Source organism: Eleutherodactylus coqui, chromosome 1 (assembly GCF_035609145.1).
Source record: "Eleutherodactylus coqui strain aEleCoq1 chromosome 1, aEleCoq1.hap1, whole genome shotgun sequence".
NCBI classification, from domain to species: Eukaryota; Metazoa; Chordata; class Amphibia; order Anura; family Eleutherodactylidae; genus Eleutherodactylus; species Eleutherodactylus coqui.
Window position 1 is genome coordinate 311237820 of NC_089837.1, and position 16747 is coordinate 311254566.

Below are 16747 nucleotides of genomic sequence, written 5' to 3' on the forward strand. Positions count from 1 at the left end.
AGGCCTAGTTACAAATTAAGCCACATTAACCAAAGCGATTAATGGGTTTCACCTGCCCTTTTGGTTGGGCATGGGCAATTTTTCTGACGTACATTAGTACTGTTGGTACACCAATTTTTGGGGGCCCTCGCCTACAGTGTAATCCAATAAATTTTTTACCCACCTGCATTAAAGCTGACGTTACATCAGCTGTGCTGGGCACTGCAATGGGATAAATTTATGTACCGCCGGTGGGTTCCAGGGAGCCACCCATGCTGTCGGTCCACACGGAGTTGTAACTGCATGTGTCCACTTCTAAAGAACCCCAGTCTGACTGGGGCATGCAGTGTGGGCCGAAGCCCACCTGCATTAAACATGACATTACCTCAGCTGTGATGGGCACTGCAATGAGATATATTTATGTACCGCCGGTGGCTTCCTGGCACCCACCCATGCTGTCGGTCCACACGGAGTTGTAACTGCATGTGTCCACTTCTAAAGAACCCCAGTCTGACTGGGGCATGCAGTGTGGGCCGAAGCCCACCTGCATTAAACATGACATTACCTCAGCTGTGATGGGCAATGCAATGGGATATATTTATGTACCGCCGGTGGCTTCCTGGCACCCAGCCGTGCTGTCGGTCCACACGGAGTTGTAACTGCATGTGTCCACTTCTAAAGAACCCCAGTCCGACTGGGGCATGCAGTGTGGGCCGAAGCCCACCTGCATTAAACATGACATTACCTCAGCTGTGCTGGGTACTGCAATGGGATATATTTATGTACCCTCGGTGGGTTCCAGGGAGCCACCCATGCTGTCGGTCCACACGGAGTTGTAACTGCATGTGTCCACTTCTAAAGAACCCCAGTTTGACTGGGGCATGCAGTGTGGGCCGAAGCCCACCTGCATTAAACATGACATTACCTCAGCTGTGATGGGCACTGCAATGGGATATATTTATGTACCGCCGGTGGGTTCCAGGGAGCCACCCATGCTGTGGGTCCACAGTGACTTCACAATAGGGAGTTGTACCTGCCTGTGTCTATGAATTAAAAACCCCGGTCAGGTTGGGGCATGCAGTGTGGGCCGAAGCCCACCTGCATTTAATCTGACGTTAGCTCTGCTGTCCAGGGCTCTGCAATGGGATAGATTTATGTACAGCCGTTAGGTTCCAGGGAGCCACCCATGCTGTGGGTGCACACGGAATTCCCATTGCGGAGTTGTACCTGCCTGTGACTATTTATAAAAAAACGCGGTCTGACTGGGGCATGCAGACACCTTGACAGAATGAATAGTGTGTGGCACATAGGTTCCCCATTGCTATGTCCACGTGTGCAGCTCCTGATGGCGGTGGCACAGGATTATATTTCTCATTGCTTCTGTACAGCATTGTGGGCTATCACCCCGCCCCTTTTAAAGAGGGTCGCTGCCTAGCCGTGCCAACCCTCTGCAGTGTGTGCCTGCAGTTCCTCCTCATGGCAGACGCACTTATAAATAGACATGAGGGTGGTGTGGCATGAGGGCAGCTGATGTCTGCGCAGGGACACTTTGGTGTGCGCTGTGGACACTGGGTCGTGCGGAGGGGGTTGGGCAGCATGTAACCCAGGAGAAGTGGCAGCGGAGTGTCATGCAGGCAGTGATTGTGCTTTGTTGGAGGTAGTGTGGTGCTTAGCTAAGGTATGCATTGCTAATGAGGGCTTTTCAGAAGTAAAAATTGTTGGGAGGGGGGGCACTCTTGCCGCTATTGTGGCTTAATAGTGGGACCTGGGAACTTAAGATGCAGCCCAACATGTAGCCCCTCGCCTGCCCTATCTGTTGCTGTGTCGTTCCCATCACTTTCTTGAATTGCCCAGATTTTCACAAATGGAAACCTTAGCGAGCGTCGGCGATATACAAAAATGCTCGGGTTGCCCATTGAGTTCAATGGGGTTCGTTATTCGAAACGAACCCTCGAGCATCGCGAAAATTTCATCCCGAGTAACGAGCACCCGAGCATTTTGGTGCTCGCTCATCTCTAGACAAGGACAACAGTCAATATTGGATGGTTAAGATCTAATGACCCTCAAGCGTCATTGCATCATAGCAAGGTCTGATTGTAAAATAGAAATCACTGCATAGGCTCAAAAATACTTCCAGAAATCATTGTCTGTGAAGACAGTTTGCTGTACAATTCAGAAATGCAAATTAAATTGTATCATGCAAAGAAGAAGCCATATATCAACACAATCCAGAAATAACTACGTCTTCTCTGGGCCAAATCTTAATTAAAAGAGACTGAGACAAAATGGAAAACTGTTGTGTGGCCAGATAAATCAAAATTTTAAATTCTTTTTGGAAATCATGAACGCCATGTCCTGCGGACTCAGGAGTAGAGGGACCATCCAGCTTGTTATCAGCGCACAGTTTAAAAGCCAGCATCTCTGATGATATGGGGTTGCATTAGTGCCTATGGCATGGCCAGCTTACACATCTTGAAAGGCACTATCAATGCTGAGCAGTATATAGAGGGCTTAGAACGACATATGCTCCCATCCAGGTAACGACTCTTTCAGGGAAGGCCTTGCGTATTTCAGCAGGACAATGCTAAACCACATACTGTATCCATCCCAACAGCATGACTTCACAGAAGAGGAGTCTGGGTGCTGAACCGGCCGCCTGCTGTCCAGACCTTTCACCAATAGAAAACATCTGATGTATTATGAAACATAAAACCCATCAGAGAAGCCCCAGAACTGTTCAGCAGCTACAATCCCACATCAGACAAGAATTGGACAACATTCCTCTCCCAAAACTCCAGCAATTGTTCTCCTCACTTTCCAGATGTTTATGGACTGTTGTAAAAAGAAGAGAGTTTGCTACACAATAGTAGACATGGCCCTGGCCCAACTGACATTAATTTCTAAATGACTTTATTGAAATTGAAAAATGTCTCACATTAACCTTCTGATATGTGTTCTATTGTGAATAATACATAGCTATATGAGGTTTCCAATTCATTAGATTCTTTTTTTTCTTTACATTTATTTACATTTTGCACAGCATCCCAACTTTTTATGAATTGGGGCTGTACATAAGAAGCTCATATGACAGGTTTAGGAAACATCACCTGTCTGATACTGTGGTTCTGGACTGCTGAAACGGTCCGGGGCCATAGTAAATATATTTATTTTATATAGTTTTAGGCCCAGGGGTCCAAGACTATGTAATATAAAATCCATGTAAGTTTCTTGTTGGTTAAAACAAATAACTTGTCAAGTATATTGATGGCCACTTTTAGCCCAGTGGGAAGCTCTTTGGAATGACCTAAAGGTCACAAGCAGTCCAGTAGCTGTATAGAGATCAGAGAGGCATTTGATTATCTTATGACTGCCAGCAAATCTCTAGGAATTTGACCGAGCAGCCAAAATCATTAAGGAAACCAAAGAAATGTCTCCAATTAGTTGAATAGTAGAGCTACAGTGCAAAATGAACCAGGTTTATTATTTTCACATTATCAGAACAGAATTATCAATATCACTTATTAATATCAATAATCGGCAATTGTGCTCAGTCGTTTGTGCTTTGAACAGATTAACATGTATTTTCAGTTTACATCAACCACAATTTCCAAATAGATACATTGATAATGTGTCTCTAATAACCTTTGAAATGGTGTTAAAAGTGTATGCTGGTCACTGCTAGCTTCAATGCCTTCTACATTTGTGCAAAGAGGTATTTAACGTGCTGCAGAACATGTTGGCGCTATATAAATAAAGAATGTTACTATCTACCAACAATTTCATTATGGTGCCTTCCCTTTGGTCAAGCAGGTAAAATACTACTGTAAGTTTCCCAATGTTTATACCACGGGAGATAAGTGGCAGTAAATATGTAAAACCAGCGGTTGACAGGGAAACATTGAGGTCTCATGAGAGTTACAATTTAAACACAATTTTTACACTCATTTATTTCAAAGTGAATGTTGGTGAAAACAGCACAAATAGATAATAAAAGCATCCCAACCCAATTGGAGACAGACACACTTAGAAAATGCCCTATACTGTATAGGCCTTTTGTGGTGCAGAGTGTTAAGGCAACGGAATGCAGTCCTAAGCTCTCACTCATGACCTAAAGGTTGTGGATTTAATCCCTGCCAGCTCAAGGTTGCTTCAGCCTTCCATGCAATACCCAGCTTGCTGGAGGGGGGTAATAAACAAATTACCTGAAACCGTTGCGAAATACGTTGGGACTATACAAAATAACAAGTCTTTAGCAAGTATAAACCTGGCCTTGCACTACAGTTTTAACAAAAGGTTGTGAACATGATGCTGCAGAGCTCTATACTAACCGCATTGTATCAAACTGTAAAGTGTTATAAAATAAAGTGAGACTGCACTTGGAATGAAGAACATTTTAATGGCATTTTCAACATATGTCAAATAAAACTATGTCAATTTACAAACAATAATGCAGGTAAAGTGTCAGCTTTCCAATACACTTTTCCATAGACTATGTGAGAAATTTATTATTTGCGTCTTTTTTTAAGCCAGATATGTTGGAGGCCATGTTCCTGTTATTTGCAACTTTTATCAAATGTCGCATACTGATGATAAATTAGTTGCATCTTTAAATAGGTCTAGAAATGTGGAGTCACCTTTCATGCCACTCAGCTATTGGAGTGGAATTGCGACAAATTGTGCAAGTTTTGAAAAGTTCCATTTCCTAAAACTGTCTAAAAACCTCACTCAAACCCCACCCTAGACACCTTAGAAAAGTGGTGTAAGAGGCATACAACAGCAAAAAGTCACTACATTTTTGAGTAGAACCCTACTTGTGCAAACATTTGCAAGTTGATGACAACAAAAACCTGCTGCCTTGGTAAATTTCCCCCTAAAGGTATGTCCACATGTATCGGAAATGCTGTGGATTTCCACAGTGTAAAATTATGCTGCAAAATCCGCAGCATTTCCACATCAAAAACAGTCCAAACCATTGTTGCAGATTTTGACTGAAAATCCGCTATGGATCTGCAGCCTGTGCAGCGCTCCCCTCACTTCTCAAATACTGCCTGTACTTAGAGCGCAGCGCACACCAAGAACTACTACTGAGTGCCAATGGTGCGGATTGTGCTGCAGTATTTTTCGCTGCATCAAATCTGCAGTATTTCCACTACATGTGTCCACTCCAAACCCTTAACGCATAAGAAATGATAAAACACAATTGCCATCACAACCTCTCTCCATTGTAATACAATGACCACAAGAACACATACACTATCATTCATCTGCTCTCTGTAAAGCTCACCTCATCACATGGACATAAATTCTCAATTTGTCTTCCCACACACATACCATCCCTTAATGCAATGCTGTCCAACTTCTGTGTGACCAAGCAGTTTGAAGGGAACATATCATTTATTACCCTTTACACAGGAGCGATAGTCATTCAAATGAATGGAGGTGGAGCGGGCTTTGGATCATTCCAGCCGACCTGCCTCCATTCACATTAAACAGGGAGTCGCTCATAGACTGATAGATTTCTGTTTACACTGTGGGAGAAGCCGCTTATTAGTCGTTCCGTCTCAGTGAGCTGAAATGGAACGACTAGCAACAACTGCGCAATTGATTGCTCAGTGCGCTGACAGGGACTGTCCTTTACTCAGGGAAGACTGTTCCCCGAAATCGCGCATTTGAGCGATTATTCAGGCAACTATCAGCCCGATTAAAAGGTACCTTAATGCTACATATCATTTTTATTTTAAAACTCATTACCCCACCCATAAGACTAATTAGGAGGCATGACTTTTTTTCGAAAGGCTTTATGCTTCCCTGTAATTTTGTTGAGGTTTTCAAGAAAGTTGTGAAATGATCACATCTCTTGACATCCCTCGCATCAATTCTGGAATCCTTTGAGCCATTGCTACTACTCCATGTGTAACCAGATAGTTATCATGGGATTTTGCATTCTGACAAAAACTGTGCTTTTTGCTGCTGTAATAAAACAATAAGCATTAATTTATGCTTATAAATTGATTGCTGCCTAATTACAGTAATACATAGTACTATTTTAATCAGAACATGAGATTTCATGATAACGTTTAAAGATCCCATGTTCAGAAACTGCCTGATGCTGGGAAGGACATGGGAGACAAAAACTGGAATTGGCCGATTGTCTCAAAAAGTCAATAAAGTAACAGGGTTGAGTAGAGTCTATTTTAAAAAAAGAGTCCCAATAAGTTAAAGTTGTAATTGGAGGGGGATAGTGAATTTTAAAATAAAAATGATAATTTGTCCTACTAACAACCAAGTGCTAAATGCTAGTTTTCAAAAAAGTAGCATGGCCTGGAGTAAAATCCCAAAAAGATGCAATTTTGGGGCGTGTGTCAAATTGCAACTTTTTTGTGCCAGAAGACTGGCGTACAAACCACCATAGATATTCCCCATTCTTCCTACTATCTCAAAATACAATTGAGAACACTCACTTACCACATTACTATATCTGCTGCACCAATGCACTGTTTCACTAACCTCTCCCTTCACAAGTACACTCACAACTCATGATAGCAGACATCAGCACACAAAATTATGAACGTTTTCTTCACCTCACTCTCACCTTGACCACTCTAGGCAACAATGCAAACCTCTGGCTTTTTGCCCTATTACCATATTGTTTTCTCATCTACCCCTTCTTCTCACTTGTGCAATAACCAGTTAACATCTTACTGCTACTATTTCCTTCCTTCCTCATATCTTGAGAAGTCCACTCAGCTGCATAGAATGACTGCGGGCGATCATACTGTGCCTACTGGATGTATTGAAAACATGGCCATTTATATAAGAAGTCATTGATAGCTGGACAGAAGGAGGCAATCAGACTATGCAGAAGGAACACTTTGATAAACCAAAGTACTATAGTATAACTTATATTCTTAAAAGTTACTAAAAGTTGAGTAGCAAGTGAAGATTGGTTTTAATGTAAAATGGAGACACCTAACCTCCAACTGAAGGCATTCCTCCAGCTTCTTCATGGCTCATCAGCATTGGTGCATTTTGTCATTAGGCCAAGTCACCATAACATTGTTCTCCATTTTGGCAGGCAGCGAAGGCCAGTAGTAGCATAAAGCCATGAGGGGCTGCAATGTACAATACTGGACTACAAATTAAAGAGTTCATTCTGCTGGTCATATGTGTGATTGCATTCATCATATAGCCCAGGACTAGCTCCTCAAGTTCTGAACCTGCACTCTGTCAATGGATGATGAGCTTAATTTAATCATTCATTGACTGATCCTTCATAAAAGGCTTTGTATAATTAACCCTTGCAATGGATGTCTAGCCTATTTTGCATATCAGGGCTTTGTTTAACTCCATTTAGGCTTTATGATATGGATAGTAAAAGCAAAACCTAATATCAAAATACCATATATGCACATCTAAAGCGACATATGCAAATCTAATACTGAAGTGACTTGTACGAAATAAGAGATAGATCAGCACTTTAAATAGAATACAAATGAAAAAACATCACTTCCTGCCTTTTCCCTTGCTGCAGTATTTAATGTTAATGTGGAATGTTCTTTCAACCTCGGGGGAGATTCAGGAATGAGACTTAAAGCACCAATGTTCCCACACTGTGGGGGAACAAGAAGAAAAACAGATGTTTTCAAAGCAAGAGACCAGAAAGTCTTGTAATATATTGCAGACATCTTAACCCTTGAGCAGCAACAGGCCCGCAGTATACTGCTTAGCAGGGAACAGATATAAGGCATCTGATTATCATGTGAATGTTTTTATATCCATCCTTGCAAATCCGGCATGTATAAAATTAATCCCAATCCAGTGCTGAGCGTCCTCACCAGTCATAAATTACATCACAAGTCTGTCTACTTTTTAAACCAATGGACAGATCTTAGCGTGTTCTATCTGGATCAATGCATGTCATAAACCGAATCCCCTATTAGCATTCACTTAATAATACATGCTGCGTACCTGCAAGTATATCTATATATTGCACCTGGAATTGTAACAGAGATACCGCAATACTCTTAATTATATGATAAATGTATAGACTACTATAAACTCATGAAGTCACCCTCACCTGGAAGTAACAAAATATAATCCTGTATGAGTTACACTAATCCTGAGCTTCTATAACTTTCTTGAAAGTACAAGAAATATATGATACTTGTCTCGATTGTTACTTAAATTGTTATTAACTATAGCTCATTGAGTTAGGAACTACCCATGTCCTCCTAATAATACCTACACAGACTGGTAAAGACATTGGCACCATTGATTAGCGAGTCTCCAGCTGTTGCCTCTAAGACCACAAAAGTTAGGCAGTCCACTTCAGATTAATTGCACTGGAATAACAAAGTGGCAATCAATATAGGTTTTGTCCCCATCTTAAAAACAGATTAATTGCTAGGAGGGCACCAACCACTGGTACTGTTGCCAGGATTCTGCCTGCTATATTCAGCTCTCCAGCTATACTTTAATACTATTACACTATCATATATTATATGATCTGGAGTGCCAGCTGCTATCAGCAGGATATCCGTTCAATCTGTATCCTTTACATCCTGGAAGGTTAGATGCCGTCTAGTTGGAGGAACAGCACCAGCTTGTGATCTATGAAGTTTGTCCACATCACCACTAATAGTAATGCACACGACCTATGGTGCCAGTTCCTGTACCCAGAATATCAGGTTGTCCATTTCGCCATATCTCTCGAATTATCCTCTCACGTTCCTCTAGTCTTTGGGCTCTCTCCAGCTCTTCTGCTGATGTGAATACATTTACTGTCATTGTACCATCCAGAGGCGGTTGACTCCCTAGTGATGTGTCAGCGACAGGAGTCAAAATAAAAGTGTCCTCATTGTCATCACTATCTGGATCCTCCTCGTCTCTTGTCACAGACAGGGGCTCTTTAATACAATCTTTGGGAGGTGTTTTCTTTGGTTTGGAAGGAAAACTGCGAGTTCGTGGTTTGCAAGAAATGCGGATGACAAGCATACAGAGTGTTAAAATCAGTCCAAAACAAACCCCAAGAACAAAGTAAAGCCCAAATGACTCTGGGTTTTCTGGAAAAAGAAAACTTTTATCAGTATATGTAATACATCACAGAAAAACATGCACATTGTGGCAAGTTACTAATCTTGCCTAATATTTAGACAATGTGAACATAGACCAGGCAGTCTACAAATCCTTCGAATGTAACACAGTGGCTCATGCTGAATGATAAATCTGGTGCATCTTCAGACACGTCTGTCTAACTTTGTTACACCACCTCTTGGTTGGCTTACCTTGCACCCGTATTTTACACAAAATTCTGTATGAGAAGAGTAGTGATTTAGCTTAGTTTAAGTGAACTTTATTTTGTCACCAAACAACTACATCTACTGTCCAATCAATAGCCAACATTATTTGTAGAATGAGAGGTTCTACCATTTTCCAATTTCTTTTTCTGTATTTTTCTACTTTCCCAGATGTTTACTTGTAGTCCTTCAACAGAAACCTTCATTGTTTACTTCCATGGATGAAAATCTGTTGTGATCATTTGCTCTGATGATTATAGTGTAACTTTAACAAGCTGTACACCTGATCATCCAATGACCAAGACTTATCTTCAATACTATAAGGCCAAACAGGTGTGTTTTTAAGCATTTAGCACTGTGATTTCAGCACTGTGCTAAACGCTGTACAACACTCCCATTCATTTCAATGGGGATGCTTACACAAGCCTTAAAACGCACCGTTTTTAACACTGTGATTTCCAAGTGCTGTCTGTTCTATTTTTGGGCATTACAGCCTTTTTAAATGAAATGAATGGGCAGAGTTTTTGACAGTGTTAAACAAAGGTTGCTACTGTGTTTCCCCGAAAATAAGACCCTGTATTTTTGCCCCAAAAGAGGTACAGGGTCTTATTTTTCAGAGGGTGTTTTATACCCACCCAGCAGGCACAGTCTGGGTCGCTGCCGCTGTTCTCCGGCATTCCTGCAGGTTTCCGTGCAGTTGTCAGCCTCCAACTGAACATCTCTTTAATGAATGGCTGTGATTGGTACATCGAGCACTGGCTCTGATTGGCTGAGCTGTGGAGCTCGAGACCCAATCAGAGGAATATCTTGCTGGAGGCAGGGTTTTCAAACCCCGTTACCACCGAGAGATGTTCTGTCGGTGGCTGACAACTGCACGGAAGCCTGCAGGTACGCCGAGGAGCAGCAGGAGGAACCTCGGACAGCACCTGCTAGGTAAGAATTCCTTTTCTTTCTTTTTTCATGTAGTATAGCTAGGGCTTATCTTCAGGGTAGGTCCTATAATTCAAGGCTTCCAAGATAGGCTAATTAGTTTTCAATAGGAGACCTCGCATCATGGGCACCTAGCACGTGGTGTGATGCTGCAGCCAGCCCTTTTGAAAACAATGGGTGGTGCAATTCAAGTGCACGCAGAAAGATAGAACATGCCAGCATTTGTTTCCTGCATTGCATCATGGTTCCATGCAGAAAAACATTGTTCATGTGTATGACCCCATTCAAAAGAAGGGGGTTCATATTTGAGCGCAATTTTCTCACTCGTGTGAAGGCAGCCTAAGGGCTCATGTCCACGGGAAAAAGAAGAATTAAAATCCGCAGCGGATTTTAACTCTTCTCCCGCGCGCGGATCCGCACCCCATAGGGATGCATTGACCACCCGCGGGTAGATAAATACCTGCGGATCGTCAATAAAAGTGATTTAAAAAAAAATGGAGCATGAAAAAATCTGGACCATGCTCCATTTTCATGCGGGTCTCCCGCGGGGACGGCTCCCGCGGGCTTCTATTGAAGCCTATGGAAGCCGTCCGGATCCGCGGGACACAAAAATCATATTTTACTCACCCGCTCCGGTTCTTCTCTTCTCCGCGGCGCCATCTTCTCTCAGCCGCGGCCGGATCATTTTGCTTCGGCCCGGCGCATGCGCGGGGCACGTCACCGACGTCATCGTGCACATCCGCCGAGCCGAAGAATGAAGATCCGGCCGCGACGAGAGAAGATGACGCCGCCGCGAAGAGAAGAAACGGATCGGATGGGAGGTGAGTTAATTCTTATTTATTTGCATTTTCAGCCCTCATGTCCGCAGGGCAGGAGGGACCCGCTGCAGATTCTACATGTAGAATCTGCAGCGGATCTGATTTTCCCCGTGGACATGAGGCCTAAAGGGGTTGTTTCTACTTACACTGTTTACAGTAGTTTAAAATGACCTAATCCCTATGTTCATTGTTCAAAAGCATTAACAATAGGGTATGCTTGATGTAAAAACCATACCTCTAATATGAGCATAAGCTGCTATGCTGTTACTCAGAAACTCCATCTCTTTCTTGTGAGTATCCATCACTCAAAGTTGAAGATCTATAAAGACGAATTCTCTTTACCTGAAATATTTGAAATAACCAGCAATTATTACAGCATTCACCTATTAAAAATCCACATGGCAATTTTATTTGTAGACCTATTCATACGTTCATGAACACTAACGTCATTAGCAGGATGGGTTACACATTAATGATCAAGAGCCTCCTACTATTCTTATGGTCTCCTAAATATAGTTTAAATTGACATTTTGGACTGTGGCCGGAACTACAGGTTACTTGACAGAGTTGTACCAAATACAACTTTTATAAAAGAATGATGGGTGGGAGTATCACCATGGTTTACAGGCTTGGCAGGGGTCTCAGCTGTGAGATCCCTACCAATCAGATTTTTTTTTACCTATTCTGTGGATAGGTGATAATAGTTGTTTTTGATACAACCCCTTTAAGTCTCAGGAAACTGCCTGCTTAGCTGCTGTAGGAAGAGCTAGTCTTCTTCTCATGAAACCCATTTGCCTCTCTACTTCCCTCTACATACAATAAATAGAGTGCTTAGTAATACTTGCTTTAGCATGGAATTATACAGCTTCCAGCACTGCCATAAGGCTCTGCCAAAAACTATATGTATAAATTTTACATGCATAGAGCTTCTTGGAAAAAATACCTCCATACATGTGGGGTCGAATGGAGTAGGCAGTGCCATCTTAACAGCATTATTGGCCCCCGGGCAAAGCAGTGTACTGGGGCCCTAACGACAACTACTCACAGGAATTAAAATGTAAATTGTCGATAAAATTAAACATATATTTATTTTATTGGCACTTCCAACAAAATTGATGTTGAAACATTAAAAACATGCTGTGCAGCAACAACTTATCAACATGATTAAAGGGTTATTCACCTGGAAATATATATTATACGGGGATGCGGCAGCACGGGGGGGGGGGGGGGGGGGACGTCGAAAAAACTCAGGAGGACGAGTGAGTTAGTAACCAGGGACCCAGACAAGAGCACCGGAAGTCTAAGTCTCTAGGGTCCATTTCCTCTTGTACTGTAGACGTCTTTGCTCATAGTGCCAGGCTACTTTACACTAGAAAGTAACAAGACGATGTACTGCGCTTCACAAGATAATCCACACATCCATTCGTTGGCAAATCTCTCTTTTATATTATATAAATAATGGATCATTTACAATAGGAATTATGGGTAATTTGAAAGTGAAATGGAAAGTGACAAAATGAAAGTCTTCACACATGGCATAGACTATGCTTGTGGAGCCCCCGGGCAAGTGTCTATCAGGCCCATGTGTTAAGATGGCACTTCGAATAGGTAAAGATTTTTTTCTATCAAATACCCTCTGTATGTATCTGTAGAACATTTGGGGCTTATGGAGGTAAAATAAAGGCCTTGTGCACTCCTTTGGAAGACCTCATATGTATCCACAGAGCTGTAATGCAACCATGTGCTTAAACACTTGTTGCATAAGAATGTATTTTTACATGTTCTGATGTTGGCATACAATGTGTTTACACCACATCTTCTACCTCAATTTCCTTGTAGAGCTGAAATTTTAATTAATAAAATTCAGGAAGTAGAACAGGAGTCGTATACTCAAAGGCATTAGTGAATCATATCCCCTCACAAGTAGTGACCTGGGTTTCCTGCATATCCTAAAATACAACCAAGCAGCTTCCTTCCGGGTTTGCAATATTCTCTGGCACTCCCATAAACAAGCTTCCCAGTCCCTGCAACATACACATCTGCTTTTAGGGCTCTACTCTTTGTGCACAAAACCACCATGCATGATCCCATTCCAGACACATCAATTCTAATATTTTCATGCAGATACATTTTGTACCTATTGAGATAGGAGTACTGAGTGTATAATGTCTGAGTAATAAAAACTACTACGGATTCAATAAAGGCTGGACCTTGGTATTCTTTTCATTTTGGAATTCATCTAACATATGTGACTTGGTTATTGCCAAACTGCGTGTAGTAGATCTAAAGGCCAATTTACACGTAACGATTATTGCTCAACGATTACCGCTTCGTTAAACAACAAATTTGAACTCTAATCATTAAGTGTGAATGCAAAAAAATCACTGACTTGTCGCTTGTGGTTTGTCAAGCTGACTTTTCAGTCAGCTTAGAAAACTTTGTTGAATCGCGGGCTTCTATTCCTGTGTAAATGGTCCCCGCTCAGCGCTTCCCATAAGAGGGGAAGTGCTGAGCGAGAAGCAGAGGGGAATCCTGCAATCCACCGGCAAGTCTTTCGAGCAAGGGCGTCTGCACAAGCGCTGACAACTTTAGCGATGACACCAGCGCTTGTGCAGTCGTTTGAAAGACTGTCAGTTGTAATAGAGGACAGGGTGTGACTTCCAAAAGTATGAAAAAGCTGTAATTATTTTGAAGAGATATACATGTGAAGACATTTTTAACTCTTCTTTCCCCTGTTTTGCTTTCACAATCACATCACCACTTCCTGCTGTATATACATTTTTGCAATTCTCTTCTTCCAAGCAATGGATTGATCTATAGATCATTATCACTAACAGACCCCATCCAATTGCTGCTAGGCTGCAACTCCCTCGTAAATTCCTACTTTGTTGTCTTCTACCTAAGGGCAGGCCTCTTCTCATAGTGATCTCTGTCTACCCTATAGGCTATACTTGAGTATGGCCTGACCACACACTACTGTAATTTGGCTTCTCAGTTTGACCTCTTGTCAGTTATTAATTAATAAAGACAGGATTTGTGACTTTGGTATTAGTGGTAAATATTGAACCAATTTACCCATCCCTGGTTTGTGATGCAAAACACTAATACCTGTCAGTCTATAAATACCTGAAAACAAAAGTGATGTAAAACAAAACAAAGGTGCTGTAACTTCCACTCCTGGTTTTGGCTTGCAAATACTGAAGCAAAATACTGCCGTGTGAATGAAGGTCCTTTCATGCAGCTCCTTTGCTAAGTCCCTGGCTTCCGTCTGTATCGCCCAAAATAGTACTTGGGCAGAAACAATCAATGGTACCATATTCTTCAATGAGTCAAACAAAGACCACTTTGGTCTCTATTTCACTTGATCTCTATTCCTTAATGCTATTTTGGGAGGTCAGAAGAGCCTACAATAAAACGCAGTGTGAAAAGAACCTAAGACTGTAGTCGGAAAGCCTGAGCTGCATGAAATAAGTCTTTCCGTCAGTATAATAGTATGGCTTCCCTTCCTATTCCACTACACTTCTCTTCTTTTGATAAGTTCTGTATTGCAGTGCCAGTACATGCAGGTAAGAAACTTAATCGAGTCCCCATGCCCATCCTGTTTTATCCATTAACTAGTCACCTGATTCGGAAGCAGTTCTGCATGTGACAATTGTGTTTTCACTCCATGCAGCTGTCTGGAAATCCACATATGTCGTGACTGACTGCCTGACAGCTGGGAGTGGCTGCTTTTCCCCTTCCTGGCACATTACAGCTGCTTGCTGCCAGAAACCAGGTGTCGGAAAAGTTCTCCAATGCCAACAGTGGGAAACTCTATCTCAAAGTTAATATACCCACAAACGCAGTCATAGTCAACTCATATGTGCTGCCTCTATAGAGAAAGGGTCTATATTGTTTCTTATATACTCATATATATCTACGTGTGTGCTGTATATTAGTTCCCATTATCTACTTTTTGCTTCTTTGTCATTGCAAACCTGCATGTGAAGCTTTCCTTCCCCATCAAATTGTGGCATTTCATAAGACTTTAAATATGCAAAGTAATGATAAATAATCTACAGTACATGCGGTGTACAGTTTTAGGGTTTCAAAAGAGCTGTACAATCGCTTGCTTCCTGGACTTCACATAAGGCACATCATTAGTAGAATAAAAGGCTAAACTCCCTTGTCAAGCAATGCATAGTGTTGAATACGGACATGTAGGCTTTGCAGAAACATAAGGCTTCCGAATTTACAGGGGGTTCTATAAGTTTATATAAATAAGGCTAAAAGGGACATCACAGCGTTGTGTTTTTTAGATATTTTTGTCTTCAGCTGGGTCCCTGTTCTGGTCCTGGCTGTTACAGATTGAAGAGTATTTTCCCAATAATTGGGTTTTGTACATAGATACCTAAGAATGAGTGTATTTAAATAAGCAAACCCTCTATTCACCAAATTGATCCCCAAAATTAGCAGTCAGAGACCGAACATTGACAACGTATTAGGAGCATGTAATATATATTCTTTCAACCCTTTTAGCTATATTCATTCATAAATATAAAACTGCTTTAATCTATTGTAAACCAAGATCTGCCTTGGTAACCAGAAGATATGAGTTGGAAGTCTCCTTGCAGTATATTAGTCTGTACATCTAATAAGTTTTGCCTGCTGCTCAGCAGAGCGTGACCTCTCTCCATAGACTAAACTTCTCGCATTCTTTTTGGGATCTGGGTGCAGTGATAACTAAAACCTGATGTTTATCAGTCAGCTAAGCTTCCCAACAGCAGTTTTAAAGAATTCCATTCCTGTCTCTAATGCATTCAACTATTCATAATCTGATTTATACGGTGAAATGTCGGATTTGTATTTTAATGAATCCCCTTTCGTTCCCATACTTACCATCCAAATGTAGAGTTCTGGTCTCAGTCTTGCAGTGGAGCAGTTACTCCCTGGATGCCCAAATAGTAGTCTTTACTGTAGCTCCATACCCTGTGGCGTGATATTCTACAGGTTTTTCTCAGGAATAGCTGCTGTGAAAACTTTCTCCTAGGTGCAATGTTATGCAGTAAGTCTCATTCAAGCTGCCTGTAGCATAGTGATGTATTGCTGTTTGAGTTGTGCAGAGGGCAGGCTGGGTATTACACGAAGCCCTCCTTCTCTCCAACTTCCCTCCCTCTGTCCAGATGTAATTTGCTCAGCCACAAACTACTGCTTTGCTCTCAGGAACTAAATTAACAGAGCCCAACCTATGGTCAGCTAACTACAGTAACCCTTTCCAAACCATAGTCACCAACAACAACTAAACTAAAGGCAAATATTGTCATATATCTGGTGTAAATAATCTCCAATAACCCAGATTTTAACATTGTGACTGTTATCACCTCTACAATGAAACAAAATATATACAAAGACATTTTTTAAGTAATGTGCGGAAAGACTATTGAAATATATATACACTGGAACTTCACTTCCCAGGACATATAACTGGTCTAAAATGTTAGTTTACAAATCGTAAGGGATTCCGACAGACATTCAATAGCTTCAAAAATTTGTATATATATATACATATATATATAGATATAGATATGTATAGATATCTCTCTCTCTCTATATATATATATATATATAGAGAGAGAGAGAGAGAGAGAGAGAGAGAGAGATCTATATATATTTATATATATGCACAAACTTTTGTATATATATATATATATATATATATATGTTTTAGTGTATATTATATTAATG

General features: G+C 41.4%; 1 protein-coding gene across 1 annotated transcript; it reads right to left on the minus strand.

Moving 5' to 3' along the window:
- Positions 1-3434: 3434 nt before the first annotated feature.
- On the minus strand, positions 3435-16164 carry EVA1B (eva-1 homolog B). Its single transcript, XM_066574937.1, has 3 exons — positions 15902-16164; positions 11259-11365; positions 3435-9041 (listed from the first exon to the last, which is right to left on the minus strand). The coding sequence occupies exons 2-3, from the start codon at positions 11323-11325 to the stop codon at positions 8614-8616; spliced, it is 495 nt and encodes a 164-aa protein (XP_066431034.1). The 5' UTR covers positions 11326-11365; positions 15902-16164; the 3' UTR covers positions 3435-8613.
- Positions 16165-16747: the final 583 nt, after the last annotated feature.

What these genes read in the sequence shown, in the direction of transcription:
- EVA1B (XM_066574937.1), bottom strand. Translation starts at nt 11,325, where the DNA reads ATGGATACTCACAAGAAAGAGATGGAGTTTCTGAGTAACAGCATAGCA. An exon ending in AGCTTATGCTCATATTAGAG is followed by an intron (nt 9,042 to 11,258) that starts GTATGGTTTTTA and finishes TTCTTTTTCCAG; the next exon opens with AAAACCCAGAGTCATTTGGG.